The 27965-nt window shown below is 40.1% G+C and overlaps 1 protein-coding gene and 1 long non-coding RNA gene across 4 annotated transcripts in view; one reads left to right on the top strand and one right to left on the bottom strand.

Annotated features, from left to right (window-relative positions):
- CCDC81 (coiled-coil domain containing 81) overlaps nt 1-25983 on the top strand; it is a 43403-nt gene extending 17420 nt beyond the window's left edge. For all 3 annotated transcript variants that reach the window (XM_049889590.1, XM_049889589.1, XM_049889591.1), the window contains 11 exons: nt 704-783; nt 3762-3880; nt 7635-7758; nt 9341-9437; nt 9912-10058; nt 10248-10352; nt 13959-14131; nt 16596-16674; nt 16901-17121; nt 22625-22750; nt 25401-25983. In XM_049889590.1, the coding sequence (XP_049745547.1) occupies nt 704-783; nt 3762-3880; nt 7635-7758; nt 9341-9437; nt 9912-10058; nt 10248-10352; nt 13959-14131; nt 16596-16674; nt 16901-17121; nt 22625-22750; nt 25401-25542 (1413 nt within the window). In that variant the 3' untranslated portion in view covers nt 25543-25983. The remainder of the gene's footprint in view (nt 1-703; nt 784-3761; nt 3881-7634; nt 7759-9340; nt 9438-9911; nt 10059-10247; nt 10353-13958; nt 14132-16595; nt 16675-16900; nt 17122-22624; nt 22751-25400) is intronic.
- LOC126078802 (uncharacterized) lies at nt 1683-25450 on the bottom strand. The gene is made up of 4 exons (XR_007518159.1): nt 24433-25450; nt 22184-22332; nt 12333-12448; nt 1683-1749 (listed from the first exon to the last, which is right to left on the bottom strand). It is a non-coding gene; the product is annotated as an uncharacterized LOC126078802 (long non-coding RNA).
- Nucleotides 25984-27965: the final 1982 nt, after the last annotated feature.

Here is a 27965-nt window from a genome sequence, read left to right as displayed (position 1 = left end):
TTGCTCAAAAGATTTAAAAACCTCTTCCTGGGAGTTCCTTCAAAGCCATTTGTGAGCCACATCGTTAGTCCCAGAATAAAAATTTATACATATTATTACTATATACTAATAGAATAATGTGATTCTTATAGAATAATAGTAGCTGTCATTTGTTGAGTGCTTACGGTGTCCTAGCTACTTACATACAGTATCTCATAAAAATCCTATTAATTGGATCCTATATATATATATATATATATATTTTTTTTTTTTTTTAAATTCCCATATACCCAAGGCCTGAGGCTGGTAGCAGTGTGGGGATATGAACATGAGTCTACCACACTCCAAAGCCTGTCTTATAACTACTCAATTTTAGAATTATTTGAGTCAAGAATGAAATCAGCTAGCTTGCTTATTTTCCTGATAGCGTCCAGTCCCCTCCTAAAGATATCTAAAAAAAACGTCAACTATGAAGGTAATTTCCAAAGAGGAAATGGTTTGAGAAAAGGCAGCATCGGTGGAATTAGTAAGCACCTACCAGGGTGACTACTTTGATGAATGAGACATTCCTCATTGGAGTTTAAGTTCTGGACTTTAAGCATGGAAGAAAAACAACAAAAATAGTATCATGGTAGTTTTGCCTCTGAGACAGCCTGTAGCATCTAGTTTGTCTGTGTCCTGGACCACAGTCCAGGTGTAATGCTTCCCTTTCCCTGTCCTCCAGAGGCCTGGCACTGTGGACTCAGTGTTGTCTAGCAGAGAGGACGTTGGGAAGAGGCCCTGCAGCGTGCTTGTGTTCCCAAGGTGAGTGCTTTGCTCCGTGGGTTCCTCCAGGCACCAGCTGTCCTTGCTCATCTGTTGCTCTAATAGGACAGTGTTTCTCACTCAACCTTTTGTAGCTTATGCTTCTTTTAGTGCAGTTTTTTTTTTCTCTCTCTCTCTCAATTCACCAGGGAAAAAGAGTTTATTGCATACACTCTCTGTAGTTGAATCAAAAAACAATGGGCATTTAGAGTATTTGTTTTTAAACTATTCTTGTTTCTGTGTAAATTCTGATACCACCGGTTCTCACCAACCTTGTTGTTGTTGTTAGGTGCCACTGAGTCAATTTTCAACTCATAGTGACCTAGTATTGACAGAGTAGAACTGCTGATAGGGTTTTCTAGGCTGCAGTCATTATGGGAGCAGATCACCAGGTCTTTCTCCTGTGGAGCTGGTTAGCAGCCAGGTGCTTAACCATTGTGCTACCAGGGCTCCTTTCTACCAACCTTGTTGTTGTGTGCCATGGAGTCAATTCTGACTCATAGTGGCCTTATATGACAGAGTAGAATGCCCCACAGGGTTTCCTAGGCTGTAGTTTTTATGGGAAGGAGCCCTCGTGGTACAGTGGTTAAAGCACTCAGTTGCTAACCAAAAGGTCTGGGGTTTGAACCCACCAGCTCCTCCTCAGGAGAAAGATGTGGCAGTCTGCTTTGGTAAAGACTTACAGCACTGGAAACCCTATAGGTCGGTTCTATTCTGCCCTGTAGCGTTGGTATGAGTCAGAATCGACTAGACAGCAGTGGGTGGGAATCTTTAGGGAACAGATCGCCAGGTCTTTTCTGCTGTTAACATTGTGCCACCAGGGCTCCTTCCATCAACCTTCATCCTTGTAATATTAGTAAAATTTCTCTCACCTGCTAGACTTTACTTTCCATCGCTTCCTCCGTCCTAGCTTCTTTCTGTTTTTGTAGTCTAGCCCACCTCCTGTCAGAGCCTTGATTTTTACCACTGAAGATGTTAAAAAAAAAAAAAAAAAGGTAGGATAAGGAAACAGGCTTTATCCCAAACCCTTCTCTCACAGAGGTGGAACTGCACAAAAAGCAGGAGAGAGCGCAGTGGATGTTACTGGTGGCTGCTGCTGACAATGATGATAATAGTGATGATGATAACAACATAATAATGATCATAATAATGTAACTGGTTATTATACATGGAACACATATTAGATGCCGGGTACTGTTAAGCACATTCTCAATATTATTTAATCTTCGTAACAACCCTATGATATGTATAATTTTCTCCATTTTATGGAGATAACACATTCATTTTGAATTTAAGTCATTACTGTTACTTTTTTTAGTGAGTGAGGCAACATGGTGCAATATTAAGAACATTGGAATAGAGGTCAGGAGATACATGGGTTTTATTTCTAGTTTGGCCATCTCTTATTCATTGTGTGTATTTAGTCATCTTCTTAATCTTAATTGCTGTGCCATTAACAAGTATGCATTTCAGGTGGAGGCAGTTTGGGGCCTAACAGTCAGCTTCCTAGAGTATTATTTTCTCATCTTTTTTGAGTCTGTGGCATCTTCTTGCGTTTGTTGGTTTTGAACAGCCCTCTCCTGGAACAGCTGTATAACATACACCTTGGCAATATCAGTGGTAAAACTAGAATGAACCTTTAGAGATTAGCTAGTCCTCATTTTGCAGATAAAATGGTGACAAATCTAGTGAGTGGCCAAGCCAGAAATGAAACCATGTTTCTCGGCTGTTCCAGTGTTCTTTCCATTGCACCGTGTTGCCTTGCTCATTAAAAAAAGTTGTATTCAAAATAATTTTATCTTGATTGTGTCTTGGATGGGGGGCAAATTTGGTTATACCCTTTGATATATTTTGGCTGAAGCACTTCAGGAGGGAAATATTTACAGTGGGTCAAGGAACAGAGGTGAAGGACCCTGGAAATTAGCACACCTAGAAATGGAAATGTGGACTCAAATACTTGAAACAGTTGTAGGGGTTTTATTTACGTTAAGTTTGTTCCCTGAATTTACTGGAGGTGCCCCCCTACTCCAGCGCAGCACTCTATACTGGAGATCAAAGAAAGCCTACAACTACACACACCAGTTGAGCCTCCCAGCCCCTTTCTACCTTACAAGTCCCTCACTTTTGTTTGGGAGAGGATGAGGAGATGGGGAGGAGTAGGAGGGAAGAGAGCAATAGTTATTTGGGGGCATACTCTGTCTACCAGGCAGTGAATCCTTGGGACTCCTAGCCTTTGTACTGCCTAACAATCACCTTTCATTATGTCACCCCCATGGCATATGGTCATAAAACTAGAAAAGACACAGAAAAAAATCAAACGGAAAACAAAATGAAAAACTTAAATCCAGACCTTTGAAGCGATTTCTCTCTATGCAAGTTGCTTTTGAGACCACAGACAAGAGCGGGGAAGGTATTGGTGACTCCCAGACTTAGTCTCAATGGAGTGAGTCCATAATGTATACTTAGCAAACCAAAGCACTCACTCCTTGAGGGGAACTAGTTGCTGCTGAGTTGACTTCTTCTCATGTCACCCTGTGTGTTTCAGAATAGAACTGTGCTCCACAGGGTTTTCAAATGATTGATTTTTCAGAAGTAGATCACGATGGCTTTCGTCTGAGGAGCCCTCTGGGTAGACTTGAACCTTCAACCTTTTGGCTAGCTGAGCACAGTAACCAGTTTCACCACTCAGGGATTACCCCCTTGAGGGAGCCAAGCCAAGCCAGTTGCCATCGAGTTGATTCTGACTTATAGCGACCCTATAGGACAGAGTAGAACTGCCTCAAAGGGTTTCCAAGGAACAGCTCATGGATTCGAACTGCCAACGTTTTGGTTAACAGCTGAGCTCTTAACCACTGCACCATCAGGGCTCCTCCTTCGAGAAGTGGGCCTTATTTCAGAATCAGTGAGCTGGCTTCATTGCTTCCTGGAACTGAGAATTCACTCCAGTACAGTAGATAAACATCTTGACTTGTTCCTAGGATTGATCTCAAGGAGACAGAAAACAAACCATCTATGCAGACCATTGTAGAAGAAAATGGAGAGAATAGAGAAAGAAAGTACAAGGTTAAAGACCAGTCAGATAAAGAAGACATCAGAGGTAGGCCAATAGTTTCTGGGTATAGTCTGGCACTTTTTACTGCTTATGAACCCAGCCATATTGCTTAGCAACTCCTATGCTCAAAATAAATAAAGACTCATGAATAATTGCTGGATTTCTTCTAACAAACAGGTTTTGTTCCTGAAATTCTGTATCTCATCTTAACCACTCTACGCCTAGACTCTGTGACTCTCAGACTGTTAGACTGTGACTCTTCACTGGCTCCCCATTGCATACAGGGGTCAAAATTCTGGTGTCTACAGGGTCCAGGGGGGTAACATAAAGGAGTTAAGTGGACTGGATATAAGACCATAGCAGTGGCAAAGTGGAGAGAGCATATCCTCTTATGAGGAGCAGCTGTTGCTGTAGTACAGTGGTTCCCAAACTTTGGGCCTCTGGACTCCTTTACGTGCTTAAAAATTATGGAGTACCCCAAAGAACTTCGGTTTATGGTAGTTATATCTATTGATACTTACCATATTGCAATGAAGACTGAGAAAATTTACAAATATTTATTCATTTAAAATGACAATAATAAATGCATTGCATGTTAACATAAATAATTTGTAATGAAAAATGAAAAGTGGCAGTTTTACATTTTTTGAATCTCTTTTATGCCTGGCTTAATAGAAGGTAAATGAATTCTCATATCAAAATTTGCATTTTTGGTTGAAGTATATGAAAAAAGCCCTAGGCACTCAAAAACCTTTTGAAAGAGTCCTAGGGACCCTGGATACTATTCCTCTAGCAGATTACTGATTTGTGGAAATATAAACCAAGTGATATCAGATCTTCTGATTTTTCAAGAGAAGCAGAGATCCTGAGTTTTATATGAATTCTGTTGACTATTAAATGTTGGTAACTAATCGATATAAAAACAAAAATGCTAATTGGGCCAAACAAAACATTTCACATTGACTTTCAGCCTAGTGTTCGCATGCTTTCATCTCTCTAACCTCATCTCTACTGTTCCTTTACACAGACTTCTTTGGGCGAAATTAATCCATTCATATTCTTCTAACATGCTTTGCCCTTTCTTGACTCCATGCCTTTATTTACTCTTTTTCTCTTGCTGGGAATATTCTTCCTTTTCTTTCAGTCTATGCTAATCCTGAAGATCATTCAAGAGCGACTACAGCAGTGTATCAACAGGGAAGTTCAAGCCAGATTCAGAAGAGGATGTGGAACCGGGGGTATCATTGCCGATGTCAGATGGATCCTGGCTGAAAGCAGAAGATACCAGAAAGATGTTTACCTGTGTTTTATTGACTATGCAAAGGCATTCGACTGTGTGGATCTAACAAATTATGGATAACATTGCGAAGAATGGGAATTCCAGAACACTTAATTGTGCTCATGTGGAACCTGTACATATAGCAAGAGGCAGTTGTTCGAACATAACAAGAGGATACTGCATGGTTTAAAGTCAGGGAAGGTGTGTGTCATGGTTGTATTCTTTCACCATACTTGTTCGGTCTGTATGCTGAGCAAATAATCCAAGAAGCTGGACTATATGAAGAAGAACAGGGCATCAGGATTGGAGGAAGACTCATTAACAACCTGAGATACGCAGATGACACAACCTTGCTTGCTGAAAGTGAAGAGGACTTGAAGCACTTACTGATGAAGATCAAAGACTACAATCTTCAGTATGAATTAAACCTCCACATAAAGAAAACAAAAATCCTCACAACTGAACCAATAAGCAACATCAGGATAAACGGAGAAAAGATTGAAGTTGTCAAGGATTCATTTAACTTGGATCCACAATCAACACCCATGGAAGCAGCAGTCAAGAAATCAAGTGATGTATTGCATTGGATAAATCTGCTGCAAAAGACCTCCTTAAAGTGTTAGAAAGCAAAGATGTCACCTTGAAGACTAAGGTGCGCCTGACCCAAGCATATGCATGTGAAAACTGGACAATGAATAAGGAAGGCTGAAGAAGAACTGACGCCTTTGGATTATGGTTTTGGTGAAGAATATTGAATATACCACGGACTGCCAAAAGAGTGAACAAATTTGTCTTGGAAGAAGTACAGCCAGAATACTCCCTAGAAGCAAGGTTGGCAAGACTTCGTCTCACACACTTTAGATATGTTATCAGGAGGGACCAGTCCCTGGAGAAGGACATCATGCTTGGTAAAGTAGAGGGTCAGTGAATAAGAGGAAGACCCTCAACAAGATGGATTGATACAGTGGCTGCAACAATGGGCTTAAGCCTAACGATGATTGTGAGGATGGTGCAGGACAGAGCAGTGTTTTGTTCTGTTGTGGATAGTGTTGCTATGAGTTGAAACCAACTCAACAACACCAAACAACAACAACAACAATCCCAATCCTACTCATCTTTTCACATCTGGCTTCCTCCATGAAAACTTTTCTCATCACTGCATTCCCAGAGTGGCTTCTCTCTCCTCTGAACACGTCAGACCCTTGAAGATGGCACCATTCATTTGGGATTTAGACATTTTGCATCATTGTCCTAAGTTGTATTTACACAATGTATGTAAAGCACTTAGCACTGTTGGCACATAATAAAGCCTTCAAATATGGGAGTTCTCCCTATTATTATTTATATCATCTTATTTCCCTCTTCAACTGTATGTATTGAAAGATCTTAAAGGGTAAAAACTTGTTTCTTTGTATCCTCTAAAGTGTCCAGCATAGTGCTTTGCACATAATAAGTATACAGCAAAAACAAATTTTTTTCTTTTTAGATTTTAATTTCTTTTTCATTTTATTATTGTACTTTAGATGAAGGTTTACAGAACAAACTAGCTTCTTGTTAAACAATTAGTACACATATTGTTTTGTGACATTGGTTACCATCCCCATGACATGTCAACACTCTCCTTTTTCAACCTTGGGTTCTCCATCACCAGCTTTCCTGTCCCCTCCAGCCTTCTAGCCCTTGCCTTTAGTGTACCCCTTTAGTCTCATTTTGTTTTATAGGCCTATCTAATCTTTGGATGAAGGGTGAACCTCGGGAGTGACTTCATTACTGAGCTAAAAAGGTGTCCGGGGGCCATACTCTCAGGGTGCCTCCAGTCTCTATCAGGCCAGTAAGTTTGGTATTTTTTTGTTCTACATTTTTCTCCAGCTCTGTCCAGGACCCTCTATTGTGATCCCTGTCAGAGCAGTCAGTAGTGGTAGCTGGGCACCATCTAGCTGTGCTGGATTCAGTCTGGTGGAGGCTGTGATAGTTGTGGTTCATTAGTCCTTTGGACTAACCTTTCACTTGTGTCTTTGATTTTCTTCGTTATCCCTTGCTCCCAATGGGGTGAGACCAGTAGAGTATCTTAGATGGTTGCTCACAGGCTTTTAAGACCCCATATGCTACTTACCAAAGTAGAATGTGGAGCATTTTCTTTAAAAACTATGTTATGCCAGTTGAGCTGGATGTTTCCTGAGACAATGATCCCCACATCCTCCAGCCCAGTAATTCAGTCCCTCAGGGAGTTTGGATGCATTTATTGAGCTTCCATGACCCTTGCCTTGTACAAGTTGTGCTGACTTCCTTAGTATTGTGTTCTGTGTTACCCTTCACCAAAGTTACCACTTATCTATTGTCTATTTAGTGTGCAAAAACGAATTCATAAACCTCATCAGGGCAAAGGATAATAATTTGAAGATAAGTGAGTCTATGTTATGTGAAAATTTTTCCCTGTAAAATTATCAGAGTTTATCTGCGTTAAGAAGAAACAACTCAGTTAACATTGAAAAGAAACTGGTTTCTATTCATTCTTTACAGAGATCTTGTCACCCAAGAGACATAGAGATAGACAGGCTATCTCTCCTGCCAAAGTGACAAGTGTTAGCTTGCTGGACAAGCTTGAGCGAAATGGGAGTGGTGGGAGAAATGTGACCCCTGAAAGGTAATGCATTGACATTTTTTCTGTTGTACTTTACTAAATAAATTTTTGAGTCATTTCTTGATGTAGTGCATTTAAATAACTGCTCATTCATACATCCAGTATTCTTGAGTATGTTCTGTGTGCTAGATAATAGGGATAATAGAGATAACCAGGCCCACAATCTAGTGGGAGAGCCAGACATAGAGAAATCATTTTGTTAGAAGTTTTTCCTGTGTGCCTCTTTCTGTTATATAGTTTGCATCTCCAGATTGTGTAACTGCAAACCTTGTTTGTAATAATATCTCAAAGTTCTTGCTCTGGGCCCCTGTGCAGTTCTGGAAACCATATCCACAGCTGCTATGGGCTCAGTTCTTGGTTGCTGACAGGAGGCCAAAACCTGTGGGAAGCCAAGAGAATGGAGCGGTGCATCCCACCCTTGATCAGGGGATTGTGGCTGAAAACATACTCTACGCCAGTGGAGGGCCAGTGGCAAAGGAACTTGTATTCAGTCAGAAAATTCTTTCCACTCCACTTTTGATGTAGATCCAGAATCCAGCCACTTCTCACCACTCCCTACTGCTACCACTTTCTCTCCTGAATTATTGGACTAGTCTCATAATTGTTTGTTCTGCTCCTGACATTGCCCCCCTTAAGTTTATTGTCAACACTGTAGCCAGAATGACCCTAGTAAAATGTAAGTCAGATGATCTCATTCTGCTCAGAACCCTCTAATGGGTTCCCATCTCACTCAGAGTGAAAGCCAAAGCCCTTATCATGGCATGCAAACTTCTGTGTGATCTCCAACCTCTCTCCTGTTCTTCCCTAACTGATCTCATTCCAGCCAGATTGAACACACAGGCATGGTCTCACCTCAAGGACTTTGCATTTATTCACTCTCACTTCCTTCAGGTATTTAGTCAAATGTCACCTTCGTGGTGAGAACTTTCTTGGCCTCTGTTTAGGGTTTAATACCCCATTCCTTCAGCACTACATGACATTTATCATCATGTAACATACTATACCAAACCCGTTGCCATTGATTCAGTTCCAACTCATAGCAACCCTATAGGACAGAGTAGAACTGTCCCACAGAGTTTCCAAGGAATGCCTGATGGATTTGAACTGCCCACCCTTTGGTTAGCAGCCATAGCACTTAACCACTACGCCACCAGGGTTTCTGTAACATAGAGTTCACTTATTTATCTGGTTTATGGGCTGTCTTTCCCAATCAGAATACAAATTCTATCAAGGTTGGGATTTTTTTTTCTCACGTTTTGTTTTTCACTGTATCTTCTGTGCCTAGTGTGCACACGGTATGGATTCAATACATTTTTGTGGAATGAATAAATTAATTCTTATCCCCATTTATCAGAGTTGGTAACTGAGACTTTGCAAGATTATGCAGCTTGTCTAATGTCAGTCAGCTTGCAGTTCAAATCCAGGCTTATCTGACACGAAGCATAGGTTCTTAATCTCTATGCATATAGCTGCTCTGAGGGAAACCACTGAGATACTTCTCTTTCTTTCTCTGTACTGGCCTCTAAAAATTACAGTTGTTCTAGAGGTGAGACTGTTAATCATTAATGGTGCGTTGTTCTTATAGCTTAACATCTTCAGGTTTTCTGAAAGCTGACAATGAAATGAAGTCCAAACCTTCTCCAGCCCCTGCTGCTTGTCAAGATCATAATAAGGCAGGACAGGTATAGTATCCAAACAAAATCCAATTAGAATCTTCCTCTGGCTTCTGTTTTTCAAAGTCAGTTCTGGGTATAAGCCTTCTTTCTTCATTTTAATATATGGGTATGGCTTAAGGACTTGGGACCCAAAACTGACCTGTGATACATCTGTCCACTAGTCAAGATCTACTAGTTAACGGAAATAGAATTGGGAAATCCCTTTCTAATTTTCAGTTGCTATAAACACTCTGATCAAGTGAGAGTTGGGTAAATCCTGAATATCTGTGCGGCCCCTTCTGCAAAATCCCATTTTGGTAATTGTTAATTGTAGTTTGTATAAACTGACAACTGGTAAGTTTCATCCTCTCATAAAGTATGTTTCTTGATATCCTGCCTCTGGAGAGCCAGTGAGGGAATGTGAAGGCAAAAAAGTAAAAGGTAAGAGTCAATTTGTCATGAATTAATTTTTAATTTGATTAATCAATTAATTTGATTTAGGAAATGTGCTATGTATGTCTGCAACGAGCACAAAGGAACTCCCCGGTGTACTATAGTGAAGAGAGGAAAAGGAGAGAGATAGAAGATGAGCGACTCATACAGCAGTATCAGCTGTTGAAAGAACAGGAGGCTGTCTTCAGACAGCAGGTATTCCAGCCCCTCGATTAAAAAGTGCTTAATGTGAGAAAGTAGAATGTGAGGATTATAAAATGTCCATTTAAAATGTTCTGTCGTTTGGCTGTACTACAACATATTTAATATTTACTTAGCTGGACTAAAATTTAGGTTGTGTCCAAGTTTACACTATTAATAAACACCTCTCTTTTTTGGCAATAGATGAAAAGTCTGGCTACTAGAGAACAGAATCAGAAAAATGCTGCTTATAATCTTGGAGTTGCTGAAGCTATAAGAAACCACAAGAACGAAAAACCTGAATTTTATGTAAGAGCCTTTTGAAAATTTCTGTTGCTAATGACTGGCCCATCTGTGAGCATTTGGATTCATTCCCATGCAATTTATGCCATTTTCTGAAGTGGCAGAGTTGAAAAGTGGGTTGTAGAGGGTTGAAGCTTCCTTCTAAGGCAGGGGTTTTCTGTCTAGTGTCTGTCTCCACCGTTCACATTCACAGTACAGAGCCCATTAGTTGCCATAGCCCTTATTATTTATAGCAATTCTCAACCAGGAACTGGGGCAGGTGGTGGGGGGCAGCATACTATAGTCCTGTCCCAGGAACAGTGATCTAAAGAGAGGAGCTGAAGAACCTTGAGAGTGTGGTCTGTGGACCTGCAGCCTTGGCATTACCTGGGAGCTTACTAGAAATGCAGAATTGAGGGCCCCACCCTAGACTCTTAGATGGTAATCTGCATTTTAAGAAGACCCGACCCCTAGGTGATTTGTATGCACATTAAAGTTTGAGAAACCCTTCTTCAGATGGAGGCGAGCCACCTGCTTCACCATTTATTTTAGCATTTTCGGCCATTACATACCTACCTTTATTCTGCCTGAATCTTTCACCTCCTACACCACTACCTAGGTGGCCTGACATTTTGTGCATAAATCTAATAAAATGCATTTTCTTTATTCATCCACAAACATTTATTGGACTTTTTCTGGTGCTGATGGCTAAGAATAAAAGGATGGATAAGACAGGATCCCTTTTCTAAAGAGGTCTCAGTCTAGTGGAGGAGACAGACACTTAAACAGACAAACAGTGCAGTATGATAAATGCCATGATAAAGCTTTGAACAGGATGCAATGTGAGCGAAGAGAGGAGTCAGCTAACTCGGACCAGAGATCTGGAAAGACTTTCGGGTAAACGGGAGTTATGTAAAGAAGAGAACGGAGGAAGAGCATTCCAGGAGGCAGGGGCGGGAGAAAGAAAGGGATGCTTTCTTTTTTTTTTTTTTTTAGAGAGAGATGCTTTTGAAGTGAGGTTTAGGCATGAAGTCTTTGAGTTCCAGATTATATTTATTACTGCACACTTTGAATCTCCTCTTTAATATATCTGCAGATATCTTAAACAAGCGAAAACAGAACTTTTGATTTTTGTCCCCAACCTGTTCTTCTTCCAGTCTTCCCATTTTAGTAAGTGGCATCACCAGCCATCCAGTTGAACAAACCCCAGACCTAGGAGTCAACCAAGATTCCTCTCTTTCCCTCTCCCCTCACACCATAAGCGCATATATATTTCTTTAACCTCCAAAATCTATCTTATATCTGTTCGCATCTCTTCATCTTCAATGTTACCACCCTAGTCCAAACCACATTATAAGACTGAACTTTTGGAATACCTTCCTAATTAAATTTGTTGCTTGAGCTCTCTTCCTCTGTTGGGGAAATAAAATTAAAACCAAATCTCCTACCAGCTCAGAAAACCTCTCCAAAAGAGTAGAAGAGAAAGAAAGCAGTTTTATTATTGCATAAGCTTTGAGCCAGAACATAATAAGCATCACAGGCAATCTGCTGAAGAGATTATAAAGTCAGAAAGAAATCTTACCCTTTTATATAGCCAGGAGTCCCTGGGTGGTGCAAATGGTAATTTGCTTGGCTGTTAACCAAAAGGTTGGAAGTTCAAGTCCACCCATAGGTGCCTTGGAAAAAAGGCCTGGTTATCTACTTCCAAAAATCAGATATTGAAAACCCTGTGGAACACACTTCTACTCTGACACACATATATAGCCAAGCAGATACAACCTGTTACATACATGATCTCAAGGTTAATGATAACTGGTTCTCATGTAAGAGGACTTGACAGCACCATTTGTCACACATAGTTCATCTTAAATTCAACTGGTAATTGGGGTAACCACCTGTGTTTGCTAATTGCCTTTATCCAAGGGAAAAATCAAATTTCTTATATCTTTATGACAGGAGATAGGTTTGTAGCTTGGAGTCAAGTGCTTGTTAAAGTTGGGCACCTACCCTTTCAAGGGAGATAGGGTCTCTATCTTCCTTGATGATTACATTTCAGAGAGAAGGGTCCTGGGTCCTAGGTCCTTAAGAAAGATTCCTGGGTTGTAAAACTGACAAGAGGCTCGCTTTAAAAAAAAAAAAAAAAAGAGTTACATACATACATACATATAAGGGGCAGAGAAATTATTCGCAATTACAAGTTTTCTAAGGTAAATGCCCTAAGAAAAGTATGTGTGTGGTCCTCTTTCCTTTTTTTAAAAAAAGGGAAAATTCATTTTTTTCTTTTTTAGATTTGTATTTACCCTTACATTTTCTACAATCTCTTAGCCGTACAACAGCCAAAGTGATCTTTTAAAAATGTTAACTGAACATTTGATTCTCCTGTTTAAGATCTCTAATCCCCTTCATTGAATTAAGATAAAGTCTAACCTCCTTACCTTGGCCTATCAGGCCCAACAGGATTTGGCCCCAGCCTTCCTCTTTGAGCTCATCTACTTCTACTCTCCCTTGTTTACTGTGCCTCAGCCTCACAGACCTTCTGTTTGTTGAACATGCCAAGCTTGCTTCCATCTTGTGTCTTTGCACTGGCTACTCCTTCTGCATGGCTGTTCCTGCAGCATGGGCTGTTCCCTCTGATTTTCGCAGTGGAGGTAATTCACTCCCACAAAAGAACTTGCTATGATAAGTCCTTCATAGCACTTATCACTACCTTAAATTATCTGATGTATTCGTTTCCTTTGGAGTTCCTGAGTGGTGCAGACCATTAATATGCTAACCAAAAGGTTGGTGGATTGAGTCCACCCAGAGGCATCTCAGAAGAAAGGTCTGGTTATCTGCTTCCAAAAAATCGGCCCTTGAAAACCCTATGGAGCACAGTTCTACTCTGACACACGTGGCATCACCATGAGTCAGAGGTGACTTGATGGACCTGAATGTTTTTCTTTTTTAATTCATCTACTTGTATGTTGTCTGTTTCCTGTACCAGAGTGCAGGCTTGATGAGAGCAACGTCTCTGTTCTTGTTCACTGTTGGATCACCAGTATCTACAATGGCCAGGCCCAGGCTAGGTGCTCAATTCTCCCTCTTTGTACCACCTCTCTGTTTTTGTTCATGCTTTTGCACGCATTCAGATCCTTTCTTCCTACTATCTGGGTGTCGTGGGTGCTAACTCAGGACCAACTCCATGTAGTCCTTCTTTATCTCCTTCTCAGAAGTGGGGCTTTGGTCAGTTCAGCTCAGCTTCATCCTTGAGCGGTCTCATATTATCTTATGGGTCACCTCAACTCTGAAGGAGCCCTGGTGGTGCAGGGCTGGGCTGCTAACTGAAAGGTCAGTGATTCGAACTCATCAGCCACTCCATGGGAGAAAGATGTGGCAGTCTGCCATAAAAATTACAGTCTTGGAAACCCTTTGGGGCAGCCCTACTCTGTCCTATAGTGTTGCTATGAGTCAGAATCTACCCCAAGGGGATGGGTTTTTTCCCCTCAATGCTAGCTGTTCAGTATGTTGAGGGCTGGGAAATATTAGAAATCAATAAATACACCCTGATGGATTTTAGTCTTTTGAATTAATAACTTTATTCTTCGTTGCTTTTTGGTATTCTAGCATAAATAAACTGCTTCCCTTTTATTCTAGAAATCCTGTATATTTGATAAGCGACCACTCAGTCCTGAGATTAATGCTCTTAAGCAAGAGGAATATTCCCAAAGTCTCCTGAAACAAATAGATAACAGAAGGGAAAAAGAAATAAAGCAAAGACAAAACAGAGAATTGATGGACCGCCTAGAACAAGTGCAACTAACAGAGGAGTGAGTCCAGCTAGACATGCTCTGAACAACAGATTTGGAATTCTAACGTGAAGTTCATTTCCATGTGGGATTGCGTCAGCATTGGTAGTTTCATTAGCCCCCCTTAGCAACTGAGCAAACTAACCCAGCAGTGGTGTGACTACGGTTGGTGTCACCCAGTCCGGTAACTCATGGTGTGACTACGGCTGGTGTCACCCAGTGCAGTAACTCATGGTGCCACCCCTCCTCCACGAGCCTCCTCCTGTACCAGGCCATACAGAATCCTTAGACTTGATTTTTGTTCTAATGTTACTTGGAAATTGTAATTCTTGTATATCACTCCTTCTTTTCCTTTAATTGCTACTTCATTCTCAAAAAAGTTATTGATATAGGGTCACAACTACTAATTACCACAATATTGTAGCTAAAAACACCAGGAAATTTGACAAAATCAGCAGCTATAAAAACCCAATAGAAACAAAAACAACAGTGTGTGCTTCTTGCAAGTGCAGATGAAACCACGTGATTCAAAGCATCATTGTAGTTCGTTAATAATGACAGCTCTGACCAGAGTGCATTAGAAGGTTCAAAAAGTAAATTAGCATAGAGTTTTAGCCTCGTAGGTATATTGGTACATGTAAACTGAGTTTATGAAAAATGTTTTTGTGTTATAACTAACTACAGGGATATTTTTATAGACATTTTGGTGTCACCCCCTCTGATAGTGTCACCAGGTGCGGTCCGCACCCCCTACAACCCCCTGGTGATGCCATTGTAACTCAGATAGCAGCCAGTACCAAAATAGAACATTAGAAAAATTTAAAATCCATCATTATAATTATAATAGTGATTGCTAATCTTTACTGTAATTTTTGAGTATCATTTTACATTGTTTTACTAATGCTGGTATGGAGGAAGAGACTTGTCTTGAGCAGGCATCACTCCCAGCTATTACATATTCAGGTGATCTCAAGGCAAAGTTAAGGTTTTATTTTAAGTATCTATGCATCTCCCATGGAACCTGAGGGAAGGAATATACTAGAGACGGAGGGGGGACTGGAACCAGAGACTAAAAAGCCATGTAGAGAGGATTTCCCTCTGCTCACATCCACAGCTCCCTAGTTGCCATTGCCTTTATTCCAGCCCAGATTTATATAAACATTAGTCTCAATTCCAGATTCACATGAAAGATATTCCGATTGGTCCGCTTGGGTCATCTGAGGCCTGGGAAAGTGTCAGGGTCACAGAAGTCTTGTGTGTCTAAGGGGGCCCACACTTCTGGGTCAGGGAGCAACTAAGGAAGCTATTGTAGTGTGAACAGAAAATCCTAAAACAAATAATAAGCTTTTCTGTGACCAAAGAATTATATCACTATAAAATTTATACATTCTATTTTACTCCCTTTACAGATCACATGGGTTCCCTGAAGGTTACATGTAATAGAATCATAATTTATATATGATAGGAGAGATCACTTTTATTAAAAAGGAATCTTAATGATGAATCATTTTCTAGAATGAATAGTCATCCCCTGCTTTCTAGATTTTGTAAAGCATGTGCGTTGGGGGGTGCGTGCCAGTCTTAGTAGTAGTGCATTTGGACAGCTCGGTTAGTCACCTGCATACACCTGTCCTGTCTGTCATGTGTTCAACACATTGTCCACTGGATTCGTAATCCACTTTTTTCTTTAAATAGACTGTTTTTTGGAGCAGTTTTAAGTTTACAGGAGAATTGTGCAGAAAATACAGACTTCCTATATACTTCCTGCCCCCCCGCACAGGATTTCTCCTATTAGTAGCTTGCATCATGTGGTACATTTTGTTACAATTGTTGAACTTGTATTGGTATATTATTATTCACTAAGAGGGCAGTGGTGGTTCAGTGGTAGCATTCTTGCCTTCCATGCAGGAGACCCAGGTCTGATGATTCCTGGCCAGTGGAGGCATGTGTGTTGCTGTGATGCTGAATAGGTTTTTCAGTAGAGCTTCTACTCTGAGGCAGGCTGGGGAGAAAGACCTGGTTATCTACTTCCAAAAATCAGCCAGTGAAAACCCTGTGGATCACAGTGGTCTGATCCTGTTGTTCATTGAATTGCCATGAGTTGGGGGCCAGCTCAAACCGCAGCTGACAACAAGAACATTGTTAAATAAAGTCCATAGTTTACATTAGGGTTCACTCTTTGTGTTGTACAGTCCTGTGGGTTTTGACAAATGTATAATGTCATGTCCACCATAGTGTCATACCGAATAGTTTCACTGCCCTGAAAATGCCCTGTGCTCCACCTATTCATCCCTCTCCTCTTCCCCTGATGCCCTATGGATTTTAATTACTCTTTTCTTTTTTAAAATGAAATCTCCCAGAAGAAAACATCAGTTTGTATTGACCAGGCTTTTATTCCTATGAATACTTATTAAACATGTTTCAATGATGTTAATCGGTGTCACTAAAGACTGTGCTCCCTCCTTCTCCTATTCTCAACTGCCAGACTTGCTGCACAACGAGCCCAATATTTGAAAGATAAGATGGAAGAAACCCAGTGTTACAAGAGGGCTTTGGATGCCCAGGTAGGAGGAAGTTATTATTTTTCAATTATGTAGTACTTCATTCACACTCTAAAATATATATATAAATGCTGTGATGTTATGAATACCATCAGGTGTTATCCATTTGGTGATTTGAGTCACTCTTTCCTTGTGGTAAGCTATTGGTATTTTACTATACTACAGAGTTGTGCATAAACTTCATTCCCTGGTATAATTACAATCTGCACCATGGGTGTCTCTGTTTCAGATAAAGAACAAACCCCTCCAGCTACCTGTGTTTGAGCCAGACTCTTCCGAACCCATCTTTGGTAAGAACAGGGGTGAGCTGGCAATGGAAAGATTCAGTCGAGAACAGAATTACATGAAGCACCAGCTGGAGGCAGCTGCTGGCCACAAGAGGAGAGCCATTCTGAACCAACTGGTGGATCAGAGGCGGGATTTGCAAATGTTGGAGAGGACACACAAAGAGTAAGGAGACTTCTGATCTTTCTGTCTCCTTCTCCTTTCTCCCCTCCCTCCTGCCCTCTTCTCCCTTCTCCCTTTTCCTCTCTCCTTCCCTCTATCTCTTTCATAATAGCACACTGAGGAGTTATTATGTCCAAGACATTACTCTAAGCTCATTACATGCTTCATCTTGTTTCGTCCTCACAGTTCACCTTAAGAAGAAGTTATTAAAACACACACACACACACACACACACACACACACACACACACACACACACCCCCCAGACTCTCTTGACCCCATTTTACTTCCCCATATTTCCTCCCCTTTTCAGCACAACTTCTTGAAAGAGTTGTCCATACAGGCACTATCCATTAGAAATACAACGCGAGTCACAAATGTGAGCCACACATGTAATATTAAATTTTCTGGTAGCCACATTAAGAAAAACAAACAAGCAGATGAGATTAATTTTAATAATATATTTTATTTAACCCAATATATCTAAAATGTTATTTTAACATGTAACCAATATAAAATTATTATGAGATATTTTACATGTTTTTATTCATACTAAGTCTTTGAAATCCAGTGTATGTTTTCATTCACAGCACTTCTCAAGTTTTGGACTAGCTATGTGCCAAGTGCTCATAGCCACATGTGGCTAATGGCTACCATATTGTACAACATAGCTTTATACTCTAATTTCTCCTTTATTCTCTTTCAGACCCACTCTTAACCTTTCATCTCCACCACTTCACCAAAACTGCTCCATCAAGGTCATTGATAATATCTGTATTGCTAAACCCAGTGGTCAGTTCTCTCTCATTGTTTTACGTGATCTATCAGCAATATTACCACCTGCCATCTTGAATCACTTTTGGCTTCCAAGTCACCATACTCTCCTGGTTTTCCTCCTACTTCACTAGTTTTCTTTTCATTCTCCTCATTTCTGTAACCTCTGAGTACTGGAGTATCCCAGGCCTTAGTCCCTGGACCCCTTCTTTTTTCTATGGCCACTCACTCCTTTGGTGATCTTATCTAGTCTCAAGCTTAAAATGTCATTTGTATGACGGTGACACCCAAAATTATCTCTCTACTATGCATGTCTCCAATGAATGCCAGCTTCATATGTTCAACTACCTAGTTGACATCTGTAAACCTGGATGTTTAACAGATTCTCAAAATGTCACACGTCCAAAACTAGCTCCTAATCGTACTTCCCAAACTATTTCTCTTGAAGCTTTCCTTATCTTAGTTGATGACTTACCAATTCAATTGCTCAGGCCAAAAACCTCGAGTCATTGTGTGTGTGTGCATATGTGTGTGTGTGTGTGTAAGAGAGAGAAATAGGGAGAGAGAGAGGGGACTGACTTGATTTTCTTTTTTTAAAATTAGGATATAATTTACATATAATAAAATGTACCCTTCTTGGCATACCGTTCTGTGAGTTTCAACAAATATATATAAACATATAGACCACCGTTACTATGAAGATTTAGAGTAGTTCCATCACCCATCACATTCCCTCTTGTCCCTTTGTAGTCATTCTCTCCCCTACCTTGGTCCCTGACAACCACTTATCTATTTTCTAACCTTATAGTTTTGCCTTTTAGAGAATGTCATGTCTATGGAGTCATATAGCATGTAGCCTTTTGAATCTGGCTTCTTTCACTTGGCACAGTGAATTTAGATTCATCCATGTTGTCACATGTATCAGAAGCGGATTAATTTTATTACTGACTAGTATTTCATTGTATGTATGGATAAGCCACAATTTGTTTATCCATTCATTAGTTGAAGGACATCTGGGTTTTTTCCCAGTTTTTCTGACTACAAATAAAACCACTGTAAACATTCATCTACAGATTTTTGTGTGTATATAAGTTTTCATTTTACTTGGGCAAATTCTTAGAAGTAGGATTGTGAGGTTGATGACAAGTGTATTTAGCCTTATAAGAAAATACAAACTGTTTTTCGAAGTCACTATAACATTTTGCATTCCCACCACCAATATATATGAGTTCCAATTGGTCCAAACTTGGCATTTTAGTATTTAAAAAAAATTTTTTTTGCCATTTTACCTGGTGTGTAGTGGTATCTTATTATGGTCTTAATTGCATTTCGCTAATGCCTAATGATGTTGGGCATCTTTTCATGTAGTTGTTATCCATATATTCTGCATAGAAATTTTTATTATCAGATATGTGATTTGCAAATATTTTCTCAGTCTGTGGCTTGCTTTCACCCTTTCAGTAGTGCGTTTTGAGGAGCAGAAGTTCTTAATTTTATGAAATTCAGTTTATCAGTTTTTTTATTTTGTGGATCACCCTATTGGTGTTGTATCTTAGAAATCTTTGCCAAACAAAAATCACAAAGATTTTCTCCTTTTTTTTTTTTCTGCAAGTTTTAGGTTTTACATTTCTGTCTGTCATCCATTTTGAGTTAACTTTTGTATCTAGTAAGAGGTATGGCTCAAGATTCATTATTTTGCATATGGATAGCCAATTGTTCTAGCACCATTTTTTGAAAGGACTATCTTTGCTGCATTGAATTTCCTTTGCACCTTTGTTGAAAATCATTTGACTGTATATTTGTGAGTTTATTTCTAGAGTCTCTGTTGTTTTCCATTTATTGATACATCTGTCCTTTTGCCATTACTGCACTGTCTTGATTACTGTAGCTTTATAAATCTCAGAATCAGGTATTGTGAGTCCTCCAACTTTGTTCTTTTTCAGAATTATTTTGACTATTCTAGTTACTTTGCCTTTCTATATAGATTTTTTTATTGTGGTAAAAATACGTATAACAAAACATTTGCCAATTCAACAATTTTTACATGTAAAATTCAGTGACATTGATTACATTCATCCTGGTGTATAGTCAGTACCACTATCCTTTTCCAAATTATTCCACCACCATTAACAGAAATATAGTGCCAGTGACTGGAAACCCTGGTGGCATAGTGGTTAAGAGCTACAGCTGCTAACCAAAGGGTCGGCAGTTTGAATCCACCAGGCGCTCCTTGGAAACTCTATGGGGCAGTTTTACTCTGTACTATAGGGTCACTATGAGTCGGAATCGACTTGAAGGCACTGGGTTTTGTTTTTTTTTTTTAAGCAATGACTCTCCATTTCTTTCTCTTAATAAGCTTTGGTCTCTATACATGTAACTATGTCATGTAAGTGAGATCAAACAGTATTTGTTGTTTTGTGACTGATTGATTTCACTCAGCGTGTTTTCAAGGTTCATCCATGTTGTAGCATGTATCTGGACTTCATTTCTCTTTATGGCTGAGTAATATTATTGAGAGCATTTTTAGAAACCATAAAGCTCTGAACAAATATTAACTGTGTTCTTGAGTTGGTTATCTCCTGTTAGAACTCCACTTGTGGACCCCCTTTGCTGTATGGGTCAGATTCTTGTCTTGTGCTTTTATATCCTTTACCAGTTATCCCAGTATCTCACTTTCCTTAATATTTCCAACTTCCTGCCCTTCTCTGGTCCAACTCAAGATGTGATTTAGGTTTCTCCCTGTGGCAAATAGGAGGCCACTTTCTTTCAGAGGGTATAATTTAATCAATGTGATCCAGACAGGCCTGCTAAACTATACTATGAATGTTATAAAAAATTATAACAATTCATGCCTATTGAAATTTAAGAGATAAAAAAAGTTTAATAACTTCCCTTATCAAGTAGCCATTGTGAAGGTTGATATGTAGCTTTCTACTTTTTTTCCTGTTCTTGCAAATATATGCAAACTATCATATATATATCTTCTATTTTGTAAATGAAAAGGAGATCTACAAGATCTTGTATATTACTCTGCAACCCAACTGTTTTAAACCTAATAATGTGTCATTAATTTATTTCTAGGTCAGTATATATACGCCAAATTCATTCTTCTTTAATAGCAGCATAATATCTATAATATGGATGCACTATAATCTAACTTTTCCCTATTTATGAGTGTTCACTTTGTTTCCAGATGCTTTACTATTACAACAATTCTGTAATAAACATTCTTGAACATATACCCTTATACGGGCTCTTTTGTTTCTGTAGGATAAACTCCTAAAAATGGGGCTGCTGAGTCAAGGATATGGCACATTTAAAATTTTACCAGAGACTGATAATTTACTTTCTAAAGAAGGTAGTTGTTTGCCTTCACCAGCACTGTATGAGAATGCTAGCTGCCCGCCTTATTCTCTTACTGTCTAGGTATTTAAAGTAAGATGATTTTATCTATCCTTTTGAAACTAATTTAAGTGATAGCTACCATTCATTTATCGAGCTCCCATTATGTGACAGGCACTGGCAGTTCTCCTCCCGTACATTATCTCATTTAATCTTTATAATAACCACACAGTAGCTGTTGAGTCAATGCTTGTTAGATGGAAAGGTGGCCATGATATTTTAGTAAAAGTGAACCAGTACAGAGAACGTGACTGATTTTAATTGGTGGATCCTGACACCTAGTGGCTGTTGCTATCTGTAACATAAAGTCCCTCCAAACCAAAATCAAGACAAACCCGTTGAGATTGCATTTACCCCTACTCATAGTGACCCTACAGGACGGAGTAGAACTTCCTTATAGGGTTTCCAAGGCCGTAAGCTTTACAGAAGCAGACTGACACATCTTTCTTTTGTGAAGTGGCTGCTGGGTTTGAACCACCCACCTTTAGGTTGCAGCCAAGTGCTTAACCGCTGGACCACCAGAGCTCCTTTAAGGCCCTTCAGAGGAGGCTAAATGAAGTCACATTTAGGGAATTACCTTCTAGATTTTAATGAGAACTAATGGGAAGAGTTTGCTTGGTAGAAAATAAATCATTTGAACCAGGCTTAGGGTGATTATCAACAACAGTGACTGTGTGCTTGGAGACCAGTCAGTGACAGAAACACACTGGGAATACAGAGACCTTGTATTTGGCAAGATCTATAATAAAAAAAATTTTTTTTTATTATACTGCAGTCACTTCTTGGATGACATGACCTTCACCTAACACTCCGATTTTTTTTCTTTTTCACAATGTTAGTTTCTTTCATTTTCTTACCTAGTCATTCCTGTTTCTTTTCCCCATCATACCTGATCATTTGTATGCGTATCTTCTTCCTCCTGTAAAACGCTTGTGCCCTGGAGGCTGCGTACCGACAGCTGAGAGGTTGGGATGCAAGGAAAGAAGAACATAGTATAGAAAATCCATTGGGATGATTCCTCAGATGAGTTAGATTAGCCTGAAAGGAAATCAATGACTTTAAAAGCAGAAATTGTTGACTGGAAAAAGGTTTCAATCCTTCTAAGTTGAACTAGGACTGAAGATGAAAGGCCCTGGACCATAAGTTATTTCAGAGCTAGAAGTTGTACTATGTTTTTACAGTGTTCATGCCTTTTAGTGTATTTCTAAGAGCTTTGAACAAAACTACAAGGTCTTCTGCTTAATTTAACATAAAAGGAATGGGGCTCCTAAGGTTGGTGCATGCTCTTACAAATGTTGTGAGTGGAGTCAGATTGTTCTGTTCTTTCTAGATACTTGGCAGACAGAGCTGCTGAACTGGAGCGAGTGAGCAGAATCAACAAATGCTTACAGGAGGACTGGGAAAGGAGTGCTGCGATGAAGAGGCAGCGGGACCTGGAGGAGAAGGCTTTTGAGAGGTAATCTCTGACTGGATCCAGAAGTTCTTTGTTTGGAAAGAAAACCTCCTCTGCTCCTTGTTTACTTCATTCTAATCCTGGGATGGTAGATAGGTTTCATTTCACATGGCAACTCCATTTGGTTAGTTGTGGCTGCCTAGAAAGTTTGTGGAGGAACCAGGTCTGGGCTCAGTGGGAAATGTTGCTGCGATTGATTGGAAATGTCTGTTGTGGACATGGGATTGGAGAGTGCTGTGCTGTATGCTATGTGTTTGCCTATGTTGTCTTAATCTTTGCCTCTTCTCAGAGTAGTTTTATTTTCTTTTGAGGCTGGGGGGTGGGGAGTGGTGAGTGGGAGCGTCGAGGGTGGGGAGGGAGGTGGGAGACTGGGGATTCTCTTTGGAAATAGAGAGCTGGAAGTAGGGAGGGTAAGTTTCCCATTTGAATACTTCCAAGGCTTATAGAATGGTCATTAAGAGATGAGTCAAGGGGTTGTAAGATTGAAAACTGGAAAAGTGAGATGCCCATTATGTAACCAACCAAGAATATCTTTCTGAAATTTATTATTACATCCCTGCCCCCTCTTCCCAGCTATGTATTTACAATTTAGAGTCAGGAAACCCAAGTTCTAGTCTTGCCTCTGATAATTAACACTACCTTTTTTTTTTTTTGGAGAGGCAAAGGAGCCCTGGTGGTATAGTGGTTAAGTACTGGGCTGCTAATCCATTAAGTCATCAGTTTGAATCCACCAGCTGCTCTGCAGGAAAAAGATGTGGCAGTCTGCTTCCATAAAGATTACAACCTTGGAAACCCTATGGGGCAGCTCTACTCTGTCCTGTAGGGTTGCAATGAGTCAGAATAGACTTAGTGGCAATGGGTTGGAGAGGCAGCTAATATTTTTGTCTTTTTTCTTATTTGTAAATGGAGATAGTAAATAGTTGCCTGACTAGCTAACATAGGGATTTTAGGGACCAAGTAAAGAGTCAAGAGGGTATGACACTTTGAAAAAAATAAAAATATTATACAAATGTAAGGCATGATATTGAATGTTAAATATTTGATGAAACAGGTCAAGCCTATACAGTCAACTGTTGTTAAAACCTGAATATGCCAAAATAGTTTAAATTGCCAATTATCAGCTAATTTTTATCATGGATAATATTTGGAATAATGGATCTCGATCTGTAACTTTCCTTTTAGATTTTCTTTTAAGGCATTTCTCACCTGTCTTCCCAAGTGTAGAACCCATATACCCTGACAATGAAAGGACGAAGGCAGATGTGGAAAATAGATTTTAAAGCTGAAGTGAGCTCTTTGGCTTAGACAAGAGGAAGGGAAAGGGGGGATTGGAAGTTCTAAGCCATTTTCTCAAGGTTGTAGGAAAATGAGTAAAAGGCAGTGAGATTAATACCAGGAAAATTTAGTTGGGTTTAGGAAGAATGCTTGGCCAACATGGTAATAAAGGACAGAGAGGACACAGGAAATGATCTTGAGTGGCAGGTTAACGAGGCTGCTTGAGGAATATGGTGGATCAGACCTATTACCTGAGGGCTGACGCCACGTTGCTGGGCAGGGACTCAAGCAGGCAGCAGGCACACGCTGCTATTGACCCAATTTCAACCCATAGTGACCCTGTAGGATAGAGTAGAACTGTCCCATAGGGTTTCCAAGGCTGTAATTTTTATGGAAGCAGACCGTCATACCTTTGCTTCCGTGGAGTACCCGGTAGGTTCGAATCGCTGACCTTTCAGTTGGTAGCAGAGCACATAACCATGGTGCCAAGGCTCCTCAGGCAAGACGTAGGAAGAATGAATTGGTTGGTATTAAAGGAAAAGAAAACAAGAGCAAAATAAGGCTTACATGTATGCAGTTAACAAGGCAAGCCATGTAGGTCTTCCCCTGCCCACTTTCAAGGTTGTTTGTTCAATTCCCTTTTAATGCTGCTTTCAAATTCCTTTTTACAAAATTCTACCCACCTAGAAAGTTCGATCGGGTAGGGAGCAAACTAGGGATGGCCCAGCATAATATAGCAAAATTGTCGAAGTGGAAAATCAGTCACTGCTGTCCCCTCATCTCTGCTGTGAGATGCTTTTGTTCTCCTCTTCCTCCTCCTCTGTCTCCATGCCCTCCCCTGCCCTTAACTTTCTAGAGGCCCCTGGCTTCTTGGATTTTCATTGCAAGTCTACTCTAAACTCCGTTCTGGGGTGTTAGCTATTAATCAGCAGCTTACCCTAAACCACTGTATCAGAAAGGTAGAGGTGCATCCACGTGGTGAAGCAGCAAACTCAGAGGCCTTGGAGCTGCGGTTCACTGGTCGTGTGACCTCGGGCAAATTAGCTGTTTTCTGTAGGTTTGGGTCAGTGTGATGGGGAAAGTGGGCTGGGATCTGACTATTGGGAAGGCACCCCCATCAGTGTCCTTTATTTACTGAAGATCGGGGAGATAGCAGAGGTTTGCAAGCAAGGGACGCCAGGTTGAGGTGAGTCCCAGGTAGAGGCATGGAGGAGGAGGAGAGACCACAAGTAAGAAACCACAGGTGTAAGGTCCTCAAGGGCAGACACCAAATCTTACTTTTCTTTTGTATTCCTCTCACTGCACTGCTTCAGAGCTGGTCCCTCACAACGACTCAGGGAACACCTGCTGATGACTGCTTTCCCTCTCTTCTCCTCAGGGCTTCTGACAAGCTGTTCCTCCTGGACCAATGTGAGAATTATCTGCGCTGCAAGCAGTGCCAGAGGCGCACCTCCAACATGGGCCAGAGCAACCTGTGGCCCCTGAACAAGCACTTGTATGGCTCCCGGTTGCTTGTGTAAAACTCAAAGTTTGGCCCTGGGTTTCCTGGGGAGAGTTTATGTATTTTAGATGTTTGAGATGATTGTGAAACAGCATATTTATAGCTCAGAGGAAAAAAAATAAATGATTATGTAGGCTGGGGGCTTTCAAGACTAGATTGAGTTTTCACCCCTTATTGAATTCATGTAGTCAGGTTCTCCCCTCCTGCTTTCCCCCCACCCTCATTAATTCCCCGTATTTGTCTCAGATGGCAATGAAAGTGTCTGAACGGTACTGAGGGCTAGAACCCTGCTGCCACAGGAGCTGGGAATGGACCCAGTTTCATTCTGGCTCCTGGATGCTGGGGTCCCAGGCTGAGGTGCTGCTGGCCCAGGCCTGCCACTCCTTCTGTGACTTTGTATAAGAAACTTATCTTTTTTTCACCTATAATGAATACTGTCTAAATAAATATTTTCTAAGTGCCTGACCTGTGCATGACAATTTGTAATGATTTTACTACCCCTCCCCAATCCCAGACTTTTCGAGAAGGTTGTATGTGTGACATCATAGAGGTAGGTTAGACTATTTGCCTTAAGTGGTCAGAACAGTACGTCCTGAGCTTTCCACATCTGGGTGTTTGTTGGGACCCCAGGGAATCTCATTCCCTTGGTGATCTCTCAGTCATTCATTCTATTGTCCAGATATTTCTATACCCTGATCACATGTTTATTCAAGTGTATATTCTGAGGGGAGTCTCGCTGACTTGGCAGGTGCCACCTTCTTCTCTCATTGCCTCACTTGCATTCATTCTTAAGTATTTACTGTTGCTAGCCTCCTGTTAAAGGACTGATTTTCAGTTAAGGTACGTGTTTTCTCAACCAAAAACTTTCATTTCTCTTCACCCTTTTATCTCTCTTCTTGCTGCCCTGTCCTACCATCTCAGGTTAAAAAAAATTAACAAAGTAGAATGAAACCTCAATTTTTGAGATATAAAAGCTAGGAAGAAAGTCTCAGACTATTTGCTTTCTATCTGCCCCATCTCTTCTTTAAAAAATAAAGCATATGTGGGGGAGGCATTTATAAATATTTAAACATTTTTTTTTACCCTACCAAAACTTTTGGTTTTCAAAAATATGCCTTATTTTGTACCGAAAGTATAAAGTAGGAATGTGTTGATCCTTGAATAGGGGAATATATGCACTCAAATTGATATTGGGTAAATTTTGTTAATGATTGTTTTTTTTATGGAAACAATTACTGGAATTCTTTGGAACCTTTCCCCCAACCTTCCTACACTGTCACATCCTTCACTTCCCTCAGAAGATCACTCTGTGCGGGTCCAATCATCATCAACCAATATTTAAAACAATAGCCCTTCACCAGGACTCCTAACCTGCCTGAAGTCCACACTGTTGCACTCTTGAAGTTATTTTTCTGTCTCTTATAACAAGTTCCTATAATAGTGCTGTACTAATATTTTTTCAAAGTATAGGCTGCCTTTTTAAAGAAAAAGGACTTTAGATAATTTTCATATGTCCAGTGAACAGATTTAACTTCACTGAAGTTTTTTACTGAATGAATTGGACATAATTTACTGTGTCAGTAGCAGTACTGACACTATGTAACAGGCATTATGTTAATTTTTGGTGATTTGGATTAAGACCTCAGCAGTTCATGCCTGCCTTCAGGGAGCTTATAGTCTAATTGAGAAGTGGGATGTGACAAGAAAATCTCATTGTAACAAGGTAAATACCTAACAGCACTGTGCATTGGATATTACAGAAGAGCAAGGAAGAGCCCTTGTAGTGAGTTTAGCCTGGCATGAAGGGAGGAAGGCTTTCAGAGGAAATGAGGCCTAAGCTGAACTTTTAAGGATAAACAGGAAATAGCCAGGTGAAGAGTGACAGGGGTCATGACAACAGATATCAAGGCCTTGTGCTTCGGTCTATCAGGACTAAGATGGAGGCAGGGTTAGCTGAGTTAGATGGATAAAACCTAATATATTTTTTCACTCACCCATTTTAAGAATCAAATTTTATTATAATTCTTTGTTAAAGCAGCTGATTTCAAACAATTTTTTTTAAAGCAAATCTTTATAATTTGGTATCTTCCTCACTGATCTTAACTATTAACCTTTCCTTAGTCCAACCCTATTATTAGCCCAGACTCAACTAGAATGTCTTCTCCTAAATCAATCTGAATTACTATCATCAAGTTTATTTCAAAGACTGGGAATTCCAGAACACTTAATTGTACTCATGTGGAACGTGTATACAGACCAAGAGGCAGTCAGTCATTCAAACCGTTCAGACAGAACAAGGGGATACTGCATGATTTAAAGTCAGGGAAGCTGTGCGTTAGGGTTGTATCCTTTCACCATACTTATTCAATTTGTATGTTTAGCAAATAATCCTAGAAGCTGGACTACGTGAAGAGGAATGGGGCATCAGGATTGGAGGAAGAC

Source organism: Elephas maximus, chromosome 7 (genome assembly GCF_024166365.1).
Source record: "Elephas maximus indicus isolate mEleMax1 chromosome 7, mEleMax1 primary haplotype, whole genome shotgun sequence".
Taxonomy (NCBI): Eukaryota; Metazoa; Chordata; class Mammalia; order Proboscidea; family Elephantidae; genus Elephas; species Elephas maximus.
Note: the sequence above shows the minus strand (reverse complement) of the source record. Positions and strands in the feature narration are given on the sequence as shown.